Source organism: Stigmatopora nigra, chromosome 9, assembly GCF_051989575.1.
Source record: "Stigmatopora nigra isolate UIUO_SnigA chromosome 9, RoL_Snig_1.1, whole genome shotgun sequence".
Taxonomy (NCBI): Eukaryota; Metazoa; Chordata; class Actinopteri; order Syngnathiformes; family Syngnathidae; genus Stigmatopora; species Stigmatopora nigra.
Genome location: NC_135516.1, coordinates 12,042,297 through 12,059,233, shown reverse-complemented (window position 1 = coordinate 12,059,233; position 16,937 = coordinate 12,042,297). Strand labels below are relative to the sequence as shown.

Sequence of the window (16,937 nt, the reverse complement as noted above, 5' to 3'; positions counted from 1 at the left end):
TCCCTTAAGGTCTTTATCCATGATGCAATTTATTTAATTAAATGTCAATAATTGAATAAGATGTCTGCCTGCAGTGATTGATAATTACATCGGAAGGGTAATTATTTATGAACCTACCAGTTGTGTTGCTATTTTCAGTTGTTTTACATGCATTACTCATAAATGTTTGCCAAAGGGCATCCAATTGCCTCACTATTGAGCATATTTAGTCCAATGAATGTGACTTCTTTGGAAAAATACAATTCAGTAATGTAGCTGTAGTCCGCAAAGATTGGGACCAGGGTGGTATGGGTCCCTGATAATGTTCCTATGCAATGTGAGAATGAAATGATTATTAATTACACTGTCTCCTTGCATGTTTCAGGTGGGTCAAGCCCGAGCTCTGTACAACTTTGGGAACGTGCACCACGCAAAAGGCAAAAGCATTTGTTGGAGCGGAGCCGAGCCCGGAGATTTTCCTGAAGATGTCACTGTGGCCCTCAAGAAGGCCTCGGAGTATTACGAGTATGTATCACGCCCTATTTAGCATTTGTGTGTGTATTGTCTTTCTGTTACTTACTTAATTTCCTTCTAAATCAGAGCAAACTTGGGGCTGGTGCAGGAACTGGGCGACCGTGCCGCCCAGGGTCGAACCTACGGTAACCTGGGTAACACTCATTACTTGCTGGGCAACTTTCGGAATGCTGTGGCGTCTCATGAGCAGGTGAGGGAGGTTGGAGGGTAGTTAAAAATTGTCATGTTTTTGTGTGTGTTTGTGTGTGAAACATTGTTTTTTTTCTATTTAGCGTCTGCTCATAGCAAAGGAATTTGGCGATCGCTCTGCAGAAAGACGAGCTTATTGCAACCTGGGTAACGCTTATATCTTCTTAGGAGAATTTGAAGTGGCAGCTGAGCATTATAAGTAAGTTGTTCACTCATTTGTTGTTTGTATAACATGTCATTGGCACAAATGGATGTTAAATCTACTTGAATGGGTATTCATTCACTCATACTTAAGAGAAATTCACATACAGTAACAGCCATTTTTCAGTTTTCTGGGTAGCTGCCGTTTAAAAAATCATGTTTCCTTGGTGCTTTAGGAGGACGTTGCAGTTGGCCAGACAACTCAAGGACCGAGCGGTGGAAGCTCAAGCGTGCTATAGTTTGGGAAACACGTATACTTTGCTGCAGGACTATGAACGAGCCATTGACTACCATCTCAAACATCTTATCATCGCCCAAGACCTCAACGATCGGTAAGCATGCTCGTGCAAGGCCGGACAGACACTTGAGCGTTTTGACCCGACGCACATACGCTTGCAGGATTGGCGAAGGCCGAGCGTGTTGGAGTCTGGGAAATGCTCACACGGCGCTTGGAAACCACGACCAGGCCGTACACTTTGCCGAGAAACACTTGGAGATCTGTAAAGAGGTTCGTCTTTGGATGATAAACCGCTCAAGGTGGAAAGTTGATGGAAAATGGACATGTTCTATATATTCTCCAGACCGGGGACAGGAGTGGGGAGTTGACGGCCCGCATGAACGTGACGGATCTGCAGACGGTCTTGGGCCTGAGTTATGCCTCCAGTACCTCCACGTTGTCGGAGAACAGGGATGCAGACTACAAGATACAAGGTCGGTCATCTGGTTGTTGTTTTTTTCTTTTCTTTTTTCTTGTTTTATTTGTTTGTTTGTTTTTTTACACCGTGTTTGTGTTTGTAGGTGCGAAGCCAAGGATGAGCAGAAGGCACAGCATGGAAAATCTGGAGTTGATGAAGTTCACGCCGGACAAGATGAATGTAAGTAGCGCCTCGTTCTCTAATTTTCTCCAGTGTTTGATGGCGATAGATTAAATAGAGGCAACTTTTGAAATGAGTAAACAATAATAAAATACTGGTATTAGAAATTTAGAACAAGAAATGTACTATGGTGTTAAAGTTAAAATAGAACTTTAGTACAAGTAGTACATTTAAAAAAGAATACACTCGTTCTATGTTGTAAATTCACCTTTAATGAATCAACAAGGCAATAATGACTCAAGCTAAGGCTCAAATTTGTAGACATTTTTTAGATAAAACATGTTTGAAACAGTAAAGTAGTCAATCAATTTCTTATGAATCTGTGGGGTCAAGGGTCCCAAATGGAGCAGCGACATCCTGAGTAAACCGAGCAAGGGCCCCCTCTCCAAGAGCTCCTCCTCCAAGTTGTTCTTCGTCAGCCGACTGCGCGGAAAGAAGTTCAAGTCGTCTGCAGGTTCTACCAAGGTCCTCCAGGACACCAGTAACACAATGGATGCTGCTCATGCTCCCTCACACAAGGTCTGACCATTCCCCAACAACACCCACCCACCCACACACTTACACTTCCTCAACTAACCTACTTGCGCCTACATTCAGCGACCCGGTCCCGACACTCTCGGGGACGAAGGCTTCTTCGACCTCCTGAGTCGTTTCCAGAGCAACCGCATGGACGACCAACGCTGCTCCGTTCGAGACAAAAGTGGCAGCAGGTTGTCACTTGGCGGGGAACGTCCAGAATCTCCACCTAGGATCATCAGAAAATGTAAGTATGGGGGTTCTAAATGTCGGGAAAAGTGCAACAAGTTCATTTAAACTCACCGTTGACAGCTGCATCCGAGTCGGTTGACGTGTACGGCGCTCCAAGCCGGCGGCTAGAGGACTCTTCGGCCGTCGGCGGGAGTCTTCCGGGACTCAGACTCAAACGCGGTGGCGACCAGGCTGTCCTCGGCCGCCTGATTGCCAACGTGGACGACGCCGAGCCGGATGAAGACTTCTTCAACATGCTCGTCAAGTGCCAGGTAAGTTTGTCAGGTCGTCAATCGGGTAAGACAAAGAACTGTTAAATTTTTTGCTCCGTCTTTTGTCATCAGGGGTCACGTTTGGACGACCAGCGCTGTGCACCTCCCCCTCCAACCACAAGGGGGCCCACCGTCCCAGATGAGGACTTCTTCAGCCTCATCATGCGCTCGCAAGCCAAACGGATGGACGAGCAACGCGTCACACTGCCGTCAAAAGCTTCAGTGTAGCACTTATTCAAGTCAAAATGGACTCGTCAGAAGCGAGCAATGGCGGCTAGCAGGTAGCAGGGAAACTCAACGCACTATCAAGGGAACCTTTTCTCTCACAACAGTGTCAATTATTTCAAGTTGTGTGTTAGTTTTCTATTTGTATATGTTGTTTGGTTTTACCTGTCTCTTACCTTTCTATTTTCAGGTCGTCTTTTGTCTTTTTTTCGTATATTTTCTGTCTTTCCTTTTTCTATTCGTGTCCATTGACGGTGACAGGCGTGCCATTCGTTTGAAAGATGAGCTGATCGGTCGCTGCCGGCTGTCCCACGTCAAATGGATGGTACGTCTTTCGCCGTCAATGGCCGCCACTGCAATCATATTACAAATCATATCTATGGTTAAAAACTTCTCATGTACAGTAATAACCTTTTGTACTGAATTTTTTTAGTAGGGATTAAATCGATTCGTTCAATTACTGTTGATGGAAAGTAATTTTATTTGGGACATAAAACCAGTATGTTAGCTCGCGTTAAAATCTTAGAAAACAATAATTTAAACAAGCTAATCATAATCATAACAACAAGCATTTCAAAAACACCCTAATAACTGTACATAATGGAAATAAATATAAGTATTAGTTTGGAATTCTTTGTTAAAAACATCTGTAAATAAACCATTTAGACAAAGTGCATTAAACTTGAAACTAAGGAAAATAACTTCCAAAATACTGTCTTGAAATAAACATGAACCGATAATAAAGATAACAAACTTCCTCCTATTGTTCTCTTAGTACGGCAGCATTTAAACAAAAGGTGTACTTTAATTCCCTTTGGACACTGACCTAATAATAACAATCTTCCCCTATTTATGCCAAAAAATACTGTAAACTCATTTTAAAAACAATATTTGGACTAATAACCACGTTAGTGCGTCATATAGCGACAGCAACAACGAACGGTAAACGCTGCCACCACAAGCTTGCTATAAACACGCCAAAAGCCAAAATTTCAAACTGCAATTGTAGCTGTAAAGTGTTACTTGGTGTGCTAAAAAGCAAAACATGACTTTAAAAAAAAACAAGCAAGGCACCATCATGAAAAGAAGCTGGCATGCATGCAACCTGCTATAACTAACGTGTGCGTAATGTCGTCGCAAAGTTCCGAGTTCCAGTGCTATGACAATGGCTAAATCAAATGTGATTGTGCGTTCTTTCAATATAATTGATTTCCATCTCAAGGGAATCTGGAGATGGCTACAAAGAATATTGACTCAATTTAACGGGGTCTTACCTCGTCAGCGGATGGATGCAACGATGCACTAGTTTCTAACCGTTGCCGTTTCCTACCCAGCCTTTTTTTTTCTTCTTCTCCCGTTCACGGGTTATGAGTCCACAGCGTGACGGTGCGATCGGCAGACGAAGACAGGAAAGAGAGGTCGTCGGTGTGCCAGCGACATTGGATCACCTTGTCGCCGTGCTCTCCGACCACGGTCAGGGGAAGTTGCTTGGTCAGGTCGCCTGGTGGTGGAGAAATAAAAAGTCTTTCATTTTAATGATCATTTATTGTGTCGTTTTTTACAATAAAGCCTTACTATACCATGTCATTTTTAAAGAACAAGGCTTTACTTTGTCGTTTTTTACGAAGATAAAACACCTTACTATACTATGTCGTTTTTTACGAAGATAAAAAGCCTTACTATACTATGTCGTTTTTTACGAAAAAAAAAGCCTTACTATACTATGTCGTTTTTTTGCGATAAAAAGCCTAACTATACTATGTCGTTTTTTTGCGATAAAAAGCCTTACTATACTATGTCGTTTTTTTGCGATAAAAAGCCTAACTATACTATGTCGTTTTTTACGAAAAAAAAAGCCTTACTATACTATGTCGTTTTTTACGAAAGAAAGCCTTACTATACTATGTCGTTTTTTTGCGATAAAAAGCCTAACTATACTATGTCGTTTTTTTGCGATAAAAAGCCTTACTATACTATGTCGTTTTTTTGCGATAAAAAGCCTTACTATACTATGTCGTTTTTTACGAAAAAAAGCCTTACTATACTATGTCGTTTTTTACGAAAAAAAAGCCTTACTATACTATGTCGTTTTTTACGATAAAAAGCCTTACTATACTATGTCGTTTTTTTGCGATAGAAAGCCTTACTATACTATTTCGTTTTTTTGCGATAAAAAGCCTTACTATACTATGTCGTTTTTTGCGATAAAAAGCCTTACTATACTATGTTGTTTTTTTGCGATAAAAAGCCTTACTATACTATGTCGTTTTTTTGCGATAAAAAGCCTTACTATACTATGTCGTTTTTTACGAAAAAAAAGCCTTACTATACTATGTCGTTTTTTACAAAAGAAAGCCTTACTATACTATGTCGTTTTTGAAGATAAAAAGCCTTACTATACTATGTCGTTTTTTTGCGATAAAAAGCCATACTATACTATGTCGTTTTTAAAGATAAAAAGCCTTACTATACTATGTCGTTTTTTACGAAAAAAAAGCCTGACTATACTATGTCGTTTTTTACGAAGAAAAAGCCTTACTATAGTATGTCGTTTTTTTGCGATAAAAAGCCTTACTATACTATGTCGTTTTTTTGCGAAAAAAAGCCTTACTATACTATGTCGTTTTTTACGAAAAGAGCCTTACTATACTATGTCGTTTTTTTGCGATAAAAAGCCTAACTATACTATGTCGTTTTTTTGCGATAAAAAGCCTTACTATACTATGTCGTTTTTTTGCGATAAAAAGCCTTACTATACTATGTCGTTTTTTACGAAAAAAAGCCTTACTATACTATGTCGTTTTTTACGAAAAAAAAGCCTTACTATACTATGTCGTTTTTTACGATAAAAAGCCTTACTATACTATGTCGTTTTTTTGCGATAGAAAGCCTTACTATACTATTTCGTTTTTTTGCGATAAAAAGCCTTACTATACTATGTCGTTTTTTGCGATAAAAAGCCTTACTATACTATGTTGTTTTTTTGCGATAAAAAGCCTTACTATACTATGTCGTTTTTTTGCGATAAAAAGCCTTACTATACTATGTCGTTTTTTACGAAAAAAAAGCCTTACTATACTATGTCGTTTTTTACAAAAGAAAGCCTTACTATACTATGTCGTTTTTGAAGATAAAAAGCCTTACTATACTATGTCGTTTTTTTGCGATAAAAAGCCATACTATACTATGTCGTTTTTAAAGATAAAAAGCCTTACTATACTATGTCGTTTTTTACGAAAAAAAAGCCTGACTATACTATGTCGTTTTTTACGAAGAAAAAGCCTTACTATAGTATGTCGTTTTTTTGCGATAAAAAGCCTTACTATACTATGTCGTTTTTTTGCGAAAAAAAGCCTTACTATACTATGTCGTTTTTTACGAAAAGAGCCTTACTATACTATGTCGTTTTTTTGCGATAAAAAGCCTAACTATACTATGTCGTTTTTTTGCGATAAAAAGCCTTACTATACTATGTCGTTTTTTTGCGATAAAAAGCCTTACTATACTATGTCGTTTTTTACGAAAAAAAGCCTTACTATACTATGTCGTTTTTTACGAAAAAAAAGCCTTACTATACTATGTCGTTTTTTACGATAAAAAGCCTTACTATACTATGTCGTTTTTTTGCGATAGAAAGCCTTACTATACTATTTCGTTTTTTTGCGATAAAAAGCCTTACTATACTATGTCGTTTTTTGCGATAAAAAGCCTTACTATACTATGTTGTTTTTTTGCGATAAAAAGCCTTACTATACTATGTCGTTTTTTTGCGATAAAAAGCCTTACTATACTATGTCGTTTTTTACGAAAAAAAAGCCTTACTATACTATGTCGTTTTTTACAAAAGAAAGCCTTACTATACTATGTCGTTTTTGAAGATAAAAAGCCTTACTATACTATGTCGTTTTTTTGCGATAAAAAGCCATACTATACTATGTCGTTTTTAAAGATAAAAAGCCTTACTATACTATGTCGTTTTTTACGAAAAAAAAGCCTGACTATACTATGTCGTTTTTTACGAAGAAAAAGCCTTACTATAGTATGTCGTTTTTTTGCGATAAAAAGCCTTACTATACTATGTCGTTTTTTTGCGAAAAAAAGCCTTACTATACTATGTCGTTTTTTACGAAAAGAGCCTTACTATACTATGTCGTTTTTTTGCGATAAAAAGCCTTACTATACTATGTCGTTTTTTACGAAAAAAAGCCTGACTATACTATGTCGTTTTTTACGAAGATAAAACACCCTACTAAAGTATGTCGTTTTTTACGAAGAAAAAGCCTTACTATAGTATGTCGTTTTTTTGCGATAAAAAGCCTTACTATACTATGTCGTTTTTTTGCGAAAAAAAAGCCTTACTATACTATGTCGTTTTTTACGAAAAGAGCCTTACTATACTATGTCGTTTTTTGCGATAAAAAGCCTTACTTTACTATGTCGTTTTTTACGAAAAAAAGCCTTACTATACTATGTCGTTTTTTACGAAGAAATAAGCCTTACTATACTATGTCGTTTTTTACGAAAAAAAAGCCTTACTATACTATGTCGTTTTTTTCAAACAAAATGCCTTACTATACTATGTCGTTTTTTACGAAGAAATAAGCCTTACTATACTATGTCGCTGTGAAAAAAACGTTTGTACATGATCGACGCACAAACTCGAGAGCTGACCTTGAAGATTGGTGACCATGACTTTGGTGTCATAGGAGCCGGTGAGCAGGTAGTGAGCGCCGGGAGAGAAGCGCACCGAGCGCACGTCGCTGCCGTGTGGACGGTACACCTGCACGATGCGCCCTCCTCGGATGTCGTACAGCATGCACGCGCTGTCCTCCTGTCCCGTCGCCAACAGACGGCCGCTCGGGTCGACCGCCACCGAGGCGACTGGGCTACCTGCGAGATGGCAGAATTTGAAAAAAAAAATGAAAATCAATAAAATGTTCATTATAAACTCACTTCTACTTGTCGTACCTGAGCCGTGGAAAGCCGTTCCCACTACTCGTACGCAGCTGGGCACCCTGAGGTCCCAAAATCGTACGGTTTTGTCTTGGGACCCAGATGCGATCATCCAGCCGCCCCAGGTGTAAAGAGACAGGATGTGACCTGCACGTAGAGCTCTCACGTTAGCGCTTTGTACGGCGCCGCTTGTGTGTGGCGTGAGGCGTACCCGTGTGTCCGCTAAGGGCGTGTAGGCCTTGTCCTCGCTGGCAGTCGGTGGTGTAGATGTTGCAGTCTCCCGCCCCGGCGCTGATCAAGATGGCCCCGCCGCTTTCCGGGCCTTCCATGAAGGCCAAGTCTCTGATGGTGCCGTCGTGCATGCTGAACTCCAAATCTGGGCCTGGGATAAATAATAAAAAATAAAAGTCAATCTTGAAAGTGTTTGCACTTTTCATTGGGATGAACCCATTTCAGTCTTTCAATACCAAACATGCCACAGGATGTTGTGCTGGCTTCCTATCATTCATCATAAAAAATGTGATATTAAAAGTTAGTTATGAGTAGGTGAACATCATAAATAAATTGCTTATATAAAGAAAAAAGCCTTGCTAAACTACGTAGTTTTTCTAAAGAAAAAAGCCTTACTATACTATGTCGTTTTTTTTCCAAAAAATGCCTTACTATACTATGTCGTTATTTTATTCAAAAAATGCCTTACTATACTATGTCGTTTTTTTATTCAAAAAATGCCTTGCTATACTATGTCGTTTTTGAAAATAAAAAGCCTTACTAAACTATGTAGTTTTTTCATTCAAAAATGCCTTACTATACTATGTCGTTTTTTCTTTTAAAAAAGCCTTACTATACTATGTAGTTTTTTCATTCAAAAATGCCTTACTATACTATGTCGTTTTTTCATTTAAAAAAAGCCTTACTATACTATGTCGTTTTTTCATTTAAAAAAGCCTTACTATACTACGTAGTTTTTTCATTTAAAAATGCCTTACTATACTATGTAGTTTTTTCATTTAAAACAGCCTTACTATACTATGTAGTTCTTTCATCTAAAAAAGCCTTACTATACTATGTCATTTTTTCATCTAAAAAAGCCTTATTATACTATGTCATTTTTTAAAGAAAAAAAGATTTATCTACCAACAAAATCATGATCACTCTTGACTTTAAAAACACGCTCACCTGTGGCATTGCAGGTCTCGGCACTGAACGGTAGAACTTTGACAAATTTGTCGTTGGAACCGGTGGCCAGCAGTTGCCCGCAGTGACTCCAGGCTACGCAGTAGATAGAACCTTTGTGATGTTTATTCCTCTTAAAGCGGACCACCGGCTGCTTGATTGGACTCGAGCCACTGGTGCAAGAAAGAAGCAGACCAACAAATAAATACATTGAACAAAAAGTTGTGTTTTAAAGTTCTACATTGAATTTGAGGGGGTAAGCTCACCTGGGGTCTAATTTTTCGGGATAAGCGCAGACGCGAAGAGTTTTAGAGTTGGAGCCAACGGCGTAGAGGGCTCCGGAGGGGTGGAAGGAAACGGCACGCACAGCCTGCGTATCTTCCAGCGTATGCACGGCCACAAAAAGACTTTTTTCTTTGTCGCCATCCTGTTGAAAGATGGACAAGCTCTACTTTATATACTGACTTGTGAGCTGAAATCAATCACATTGTTCATTAAGGAACGTGACCACAATAAACTATAATACACACACAACTAGTCATTTTCTTGGCCTGAATGTAAGACGACGTTTTTTTTGCATAAAAATAAGACTGAAGTGTCATCTTAAATTTGGAGTCTAGATATATTTTTAAGGCAAATGCTGAAAACATGGTTAATGCAGTAATTGTATTTTTGTTGTTTTATCACAAGATTGGTTCATTTACATTTCAAAAAATAGAAACCATTAATTTACAAATGTGATCACACTTTAGTTGACATATTTAAATGTTCAGATATTAAGATTTGATAGACAGTTTTTGCATGAATTGAATGAGTCAAAATAAAATGCTTTTTCTCTCAAAAATATAGTTTGAATCATTTGTTTCAGCTGTACTGTCATTATTTTTGTTAGAAATATTGAATCTAAAGTCATCATATAATCAAAAATGTCTAATATTCGGGCCAATTTGGTAGAAAGTAGTGCACTTTGAAGCTGGACACTGACAATGGACAAGAAATGTGTAAACATACTTCTTTACGGGATAAAGAACCAGGTGAGTCACCGTGAGGACCCGGTTGGTGATTCTGCCCGCTGTAAAAAATGAAACAAACGTTAAAAAATAAAATAAAAAAACTTTGTAAAATGCCACCAACCTGTGTGATAAAACGGGTGATTCGTCGAGTGGGGAGACAGGACGGCCCCCGGCGACATTCTGCGGAGTGCTGCTGAGCAAAACCCCCCCACGACTCCTGTCGTGCTCCGGGCTGGCGGATGGCGGGTTGTTGTTGCACTCGGAGACGGGCGGGTTGCCGTTGCACTGCTGGGCCAGAGACTTTACCTCGTCTCCTAAACACTCCATCCCCACATTGAGCTCTTCCAGCTTCTGGATGGATCTGATCACACACAATAGATTCAACATCAGTACTTTTTCTGAGGGATATAGCCAATGGAAACTGTGGATTTTATCAAGGCACTTCCAATATTTTTTTCAGAATAACAGTGACACTACCCAAAAATTACACAACGAAGAAGAAAAACAACAATATATAAGTCACACTGGACTATAGGTCGCATTTCTGGAAGGGCAATTTTTTTAATCTGATCAAAAGCTAAAGTAAAAATAGTAAAATAGAGAACAACAGACTAAATAGGCATCTGATAAGATATATATATATATATATTTTTTTAGATAACTATGGCCTAAAAAAACTACATAACAGGCTGTCAGTGGTCAAGGAGAAAAAAATAGGTAAAAAAGTGCGACTTATAGTGCGGAAAAATAGGATAATAAAAAAAACTTTGACCTTAAAGCTCCCTTAGTTACAACCACTAGTCCATTGATAAGCACAGACATAAGTGACTGCTATCTATTAGAGTTTTGGACATATTTAAAATCCTTTAATGAATATACAACCTCAAATAAATGAAATAAACATCCACTTGGTGAAATATATTAAAAAGGATTTGAACGAGACCCAGCTGACAATGTGAATAATGCAGACAACCTCAGGGGAAATGTTAAAAGGGATATGATAATGAGTATGTGTTATGTGACAATGGCCAGACAGATGGCGCACTGGGGAGAAGGAGGTATGCCCCCCATGTGGACATGAATCATTTAAAAGTGTGCCCCTCCTTAGTTATGAGAGACCCTGATGGCGAGTGAGACGGACCGGACCGTCCGTGGTTCTTACTTGTTGAGGAACTTTTCGGTGAGGCTGTGTTGCATGTCGGTGGGCGGGGGCTCCTGCTGAACGCCGCCCTCCAATAGCATCTGTTTGTACATCTGCCTTTGCTGCTGCTTTTGCTCCAGGTGCTGCTGCACACGCAGGCGTTGACGGTAAAACTCCTCGTACTTCTCTGTGCTGTCCCAAGGCTGCCAGGTAAAGAAGAACAAGGCATGTATTAATAAATGCGGCACAACAAGGATTGTTTTGGGGCAATGGTGTCAGACTCGGGTTGGTTCGCGGGCCACATTAACGACCGTTTTAGATATAATATTTAGATTTTTTTTTTATAAATGGATTAGAAGAACTGAATATTCAGTTTTTTTTATAGATCTAAAACAATGTTTATTTTAGCTTTTTTTTAAATATATTTTTAGATTTTACAAAATGATTTTTGAACTAAAAATTGAAAAAAAATGATTAAAAAATTACAATTATTGATTTAAAAGTGGGAAAATCAGGAAATTTAATATACATCTATACTCTTCATTTTAATTTGATCCTAAAACAGAAAGTTGGCACTCATGTTTTACTTTCCCAGGCCACACAAAATGAAGCGGCGGGCCAGATTTGGCCCACGGGCCACCACTTTGACACAAGAGTTTTAGGGTATGATTTATAGTCTGAAAAATAAGGAAAGTTTGGGTTTAACCTCGTTCTTTTCAGCAGAGCCAATCGGAGGTGCATCTTCGCCTGGAGCCGACGCAGGACGCGAGTTCGGAGTTGAACCCATCATTTTGTCCACAGGTGTGTCAGTCCTTGACCTACAATAGTAAATATCAGGGATCAGATTTTTTTTTTTTCCTACACAAAAAGTATTGTTAGGGTCTAATGATTAAATGTATATGTTAAGTGCCTAGGATGAGTGAAACAATACAAAAAAATAACCCAAAAAATACAGTAATCCCTCAAATATCGTGTCTCCAATTATCGCAAATTCACTACTTCGTGATTTTTTCCGACTATTAATTGTTAAAACAATTTTTTTAAGTCCATAAAAATGTGAAAATCCATGCTGAAACTTTTGCTACAAGGACTCAGCACTGAAAAAAAATAAATATATCGATGTAAATATATATTTTTAAGTTCATACAAATGTGAAAATCCACGCTGAAACTGGTTAGCATTCGATATTCGAGGGATTACTGTATTGTTTCTCAACTGGCCACTTACGTTTCAGGTGATTCCTCAAAAATACTGTGGCAATCAGAGCTCTCCAACATGAGGCTCCTGCTAAGATTTTGTCCTCCCGGATAGTGAAAGTTAGCGAATGAGTGAGACATCGAGGCGACGCCTTTACCCGGTGGAGCGTCTCCGCCACCGGTTCGCTTATCCGTGCCAGCGAGCCCGTAAGCCAAGCCGTCCAGAGCCGGATTCAAAGAGCGCGACATGTAAGTGTCGGCGGACTGCGGCCTTCGCAGCGGCGATGACGGGTACGGAGAAAGTTTGCTAATGAGTGGCGTGAGAAGGTCGCCGTAACCGGCTTTGGCCGGTTTGACCATGCGGTCCACATGGATGTTGAGCTGTTTCTGTTCAAAGGCGCATGAGAAGACGCTGTGGGCCAGGTTTTGCATCCAGGACAGCAGGGACAAGTCCACATCGTCGCAGCCGTTACCGCACAGCATGTCAACGCCGAGAAGTACTTCGCTTTCGGTGATTTCCTCACCCGTCGCCTTACTCTGCAGGCCGAAAGAAAATGCAAGTCATGCAACAACCCTCAAGACGGCTCATTAGTCAGGAAAAAGTGATGTAAAAAAATTAATCTGCAGAGAATAATCCTAATTCTCTAGAGAGTGCCATTTTAAAATCACTGGCTTGAAACTTGTTTTTTCCATTGCCAATAAATGTTTTTAAAAAAGGATCCAAAAATGAGGTTATGTGGTTAGCAATTGATTCCTGGCCCAATATATGATGAACATGTATACACTGTTCATTTTTGCCATTAGAAATGACAATTTTTTTGACATAGAACCAGCTTTGTTAAGGTAGGAGACGATTTTTGTCTGAGTTTTAATGGAAAAAGTGCAAGTCAGGGGCAATGTTCCCTCTAATTTTTCATGTAAAACATGCTGTAAAACACGAAAAAACATAAGAGTGGACAGAGCTACTGCCACTGGCTGCCACGTAAACGGCGCCATCATGGTGAAAGTGATTAAAAAAAATATATAAAAAGTTTGGATTTTATTTACTGCACGCCATATGATTGCTGCTGTGCAGAGAAGACGAGAGTAGTGAGCAATTGCCATCTGTGATTGTTTTATTTTACGTTTCAATGTCATGAAAGTATCTTAGATTAATCATAAAAGTATGAAATGGGTCAATACCTGGCAAAACTCCACGCAGCACTCATAGAGGACACCTTTGAGGAGCAACTGGAAGAGTCGATCACTACTGGCTTTGAATCCAGCCTCGCTCAGCTTCCTATCCGCTGGGATGAACTCAGCCACCATAGTGCAGGCCTCTTCAAAACATTGAACCCGGGCCGTGCTCGGGTTCCAGTCCTGCAATACAGTCGCACATTAACACAACCAGACCTTGTGAAGATAATAACACCAATAACAGAAATTTCTGACCTTAAATTCGGCGTGGTTTGTGAGCCGAGGCAAGGTGAGCAGTAGACAAAGTTTGCTGTAGTCGTCTTTTGAGGGACAAAACTCCTCCAGGGTGTGGAGACATTTGACCGCCTCCTGCATAGTAAACTCCAACTAAAAAAATAAGAAGCAATGAACACTTGGATTGAAAATTGTCTTCAACAATTGATTTAATGGTTTACAAAATAATAGTTCTTGAGTCATCAGCTTTTGACATTGACAAAATACTTCAAAACCAAGTACTATATTTTCAAGGCGCACATAAGTCTTAAATTTTCTTCAAATGGCGCCTTATAATGCAGTGCGCCTTATATATGGACCAATACTATAATCGTTATCACGATAAAATAAATAGTAACACTAGCTACTAGCTAGCTACTATTTGCCTTCCGGCGTCTACAAAAACAATGCGTCCCTTGTGTGTATAAAATACAGAAATAGCACTCGTTATTGACACTGCGCCTAAAAATACGATGCGTCGAATAGTCATGAAAATACGGTATTTTGACCTACTATCAAAATATGCGACCCAATCCTGTCACTGTGCACAAGTTGTAGCACTCTGTCACAGCTGCACTTCTATGACAGCTTGGTTAAACCAGTTAACACTGTTAACCCAATTTACTTGAATCAATGGAGGCCGATAATATCGACTGACATGACAATTAAAACTACCGCCCTGCTTTTGCGGAGAGGGGGTGGTGTATTCATGCTGTGAACAAAATACACTGTTTGGTAAGGTTTCAATGAGGGTGCAAGACGCTCTCTTAGTCTCCACATGAATTGAGGTTTACAGCATTATGGGTACAAATACATATCCCTTGAATTATTTATACAATAGTCATTAATGACTCCCAGCTTCCAGGCCAATTACATCAAATTGCTGACTTGGAAAATACATAAATATTTCAGAATGCCATTTTCTAAAGTCAAAATCATCACCCTTGTCTGCAATTAAAACTGGACGATAAAAGCAAAACAATAATTATCGTGAAATAATTTTTGTCAACAACAATAATAAAAACGCGATAAAAAATGTGATCATTTAAACTGCAATTACACCACTCGACCACGACAGAGAATGGGGCGCTGTTGGGACCAACACTGTAAGACGGGGATGTCCAACTTCTGTCCTCAAGCGCCCCTATTCAGTCTCAGACATGGAAACAGACTGGATAAGGGCCCTTGAGGGCCAGAGTTGAACACCCTTGATGTAACATTATATACCAAGTGCAAAATGTGGTGTATTTTTACTTACATGTTGTGGCTCATCCTCAGCAGACATGGCATTATTCACACAAAGAGCTTCCAAAAACTTCTGTTTTAAGACGATATACCGGAACCTGGGATTGAGAATAAATCAACCTTGTGTTTTGATGCCATCTACAGTTTATTTTTGTCCAAAACAGTCACTGATGACTGAAAATAGTCATCCTGTACCTCTTTTTGTCAAACTTCTCCATACACTCCAATGGCTGAATGAACTGTAGGACTTCATCCCATTGGCCATCCAGTACAAGTTGCCTACAACGATTACAACAGTTGCACATCTCTATAATAGGGGTGAAATAGGTCATGATGGAGGCCTACCTGAGGAAGAGCATATCGTCCGAGTAGAGGCCATTGATGACACCACTCTCCTTTTCCAGGGCTAGCATGCTTATGTGCAACTTCCTAGAATGGAGAAAGTCCAAGATCCCCTTGACAATCTCCACCTCCTTCACATTTATAGTTTCCTCCTCTGTCATGATGGCGATGGGCTGCAAAAACATCAATCGGAATTAGTGTGTGAAACCATTTTTCTTGTCCTCAATCTTCCATGAAATTTTAGCCATTTGAAAAATTCCTACTTAAACCTTCAAAATAAAAGACTCAACCATCACAACAGTTTGACTGTAAGGTAGTCCAGGCACTCTAAAATCAATATTCCACTATAGCATCTTCAAAAAAATAAATGTTTGAATTAAAACAAAATAATTAAATGCAAGTTAATTCAGAAAGTTTAGATTTTAGGGCATAGATTTGCACTGATTTGGCCAAAAAAAATGTTAGTAAATCAATGGCTGAAAACACCTGGACGAGAACGAAGTAATGGTTGATTACCTTGACAAAACATTTCTAACCAGAGCCATTTAGGATTGTCTTTGAATGAAAAAAACGTCACAAACACAAGTTGAACTAGTAAAACGTATTTTTTTTAAAAGTCGATCCAAGGTTAGCATGCAAAAGGAACGGTGGTTAGCAAAAAAAAGGCATAAGGAGATTAGGCTACTTGTTAGCATTGCATGCCCAGTGGTGCAGTCGGATTACAGCAAAGCAGCAAATAGTTACCATAAGCGGCTCATACCAAACTGGCTAATTTACTAGGCGTTAGAAACAGAGGTTTGATGACCGATCGCCAGGCGGAAGGCAAAGGAAAGCAGGACGCTATCATCCGCTTGTTAGCCGGGCGGGGTGCTGTGTTCCCCGGCGACCAGCAACGACGTCAATAATTGAGGGGAAATCGTGAGAAATACTCACCAGTTAGGAGGAAAACATGGGGTGAAAAAACACAGCCGATGCGTCGCCGTGATGTTTGCACGCCCTGACACTTGGGTGTCACTCGGTGTTGTTGACTGGAGGTTTGACGGTGTGCCTATGGACGGTAACCGCCTCCCCTGAAGCCGACTTGTGAACCCCTCCTCTCGGATTGACGTGAGTCTGGCGTGGCCCTGCTCAACCCTCGTGGTGGTGCATTCATGAACATCACGTTATTTTCTAAACTGCTACCCCAAAAATGTCAATACGTCCTACTACATATCAAGTAAAACTTTTATTTTGAAAATGTATCACCAACAAGTGCACTTATCCCTTTAAAAAGGGACCATTTTTGGTCAAAATATATTTTTCATCTATATATTTAAGAATACATTTTATAGTAATTAATAAAATGTTAATGAAAACAAAATTATTAAAATTAAAATAATTAACAACTGAAAACTTAGATG

At 39.3% G+C, this 16,937-nt stretch overlaps 2 protein-coding genes across 4 annotated transcripts in view; one reads left to right on the top strand and one right to left on the bottom strand.

The window, feature by feature from the left end:
• The window catches only part of gpsm2 (G protein signaling modulator 2), a 41,556-nt gene extending 38,077 nt beyond the window's left edge, over positions 1–3,479 (top strand). For all 3 annotated transcript variants that reach the window (XM_077724703.1, XM_077724705.1, XM_077724704.1), the window contains 11 exons: positions 365–504; positions 580–703; positions 786–901; positions 1,080–1,235; positions 1,303–1,411; positions 1,485–1,614; positions 1,702–1,778; positions 2,112–2,297; positions 2,376–2,541; positions 2,607–2,797; positions 2,870–3,479. In XM_077724703.1, the coding sequence (XP_077580829.1) occupies positions 365–504; positions 580–703; positions 786–901; positions 1,080–1,235; positions 1,303–1,411; positions 1,485–1,614; positions 1,702–1,778; positions 2,112–2,297; positions 2,376–2,541; positions 2,607–2,797; positions 2,870–3,025 (1,551 nt within the window). In that variant the 3' untranslated portion in view covers positions 3,026–3,479. The remainder of the gene's footprint in view (positions 1–364; positions 505–579; positions 704–785; positions 902–1,079; positions 1,236–1,302; positions 1,412–1,484; positions 1,615–1,701; positions 1,779–2,111; positions 2,298–2,375; positions 2,542–2,606; positions 2,798–2,869) is intronic.
• wdr47a (WD repeat domain 47a) lies at positions 3,480–16,654 on the bottom strand. Its single transcript, XM_077724702.1, has 17 exons — positions 16,471–16,654; positions 15,541–15,710; positions 15,391–15,474; positions 15,209–15,293; positions 13,933–14,064; positions 13,684–13,860; positions 12,533–13,038; positions 12,012–12,123; positions 11,327–11,508; positions 10,286–10,525; positions 10,163–10,223; positions 9,418–9,578; positions 9,155–9,324; positions 8,187–8,357; positions 7,991–8,122; positions 7,694–7,912; positions 3,480–4,523 (listed from the first exon to the last, which is right to left on the bottom strand). The coding sequence occupies exons 2-17, from the start codon at positions 15,696–15,698 to the stop codon at positions 4,381–4,383; spliced, it is 2,733 nt and encodes a 910-aa protein (XP_077580828.1). The 5' UTR covers positions 15,699–15,710; positions 16,471–16,654; the 3' UTR covers positions 3,480–4,380.
• Positions 16,655–16,937: the final 283 nt, after the last annotated feature.

Bases quoted from the DNA above. Each gene is read 5' to 3' on its own strand.
- wdr47a (XM_077724702.1), bottom strand. From the start codon at position 15,698: ATGACAGAGGAGGAAACTATAAATGTGAAGGAGGTGGAGATTGTCAAG. The intron at 11,509-12,011 runs GTTAAACCCAAA...TTTACCTGGCAG, and splicing joins GCTCTGCTGAAAAGAACGAG to CCTTGGGACAGCACAGAGAA. The intron at 10,224-10,285 runs GTTGGTGGCATT...CATTTTTTACAG, and splicing joins TCACCCGTTTTATCACACAG to CGGGCAGAATCACCAACCGG.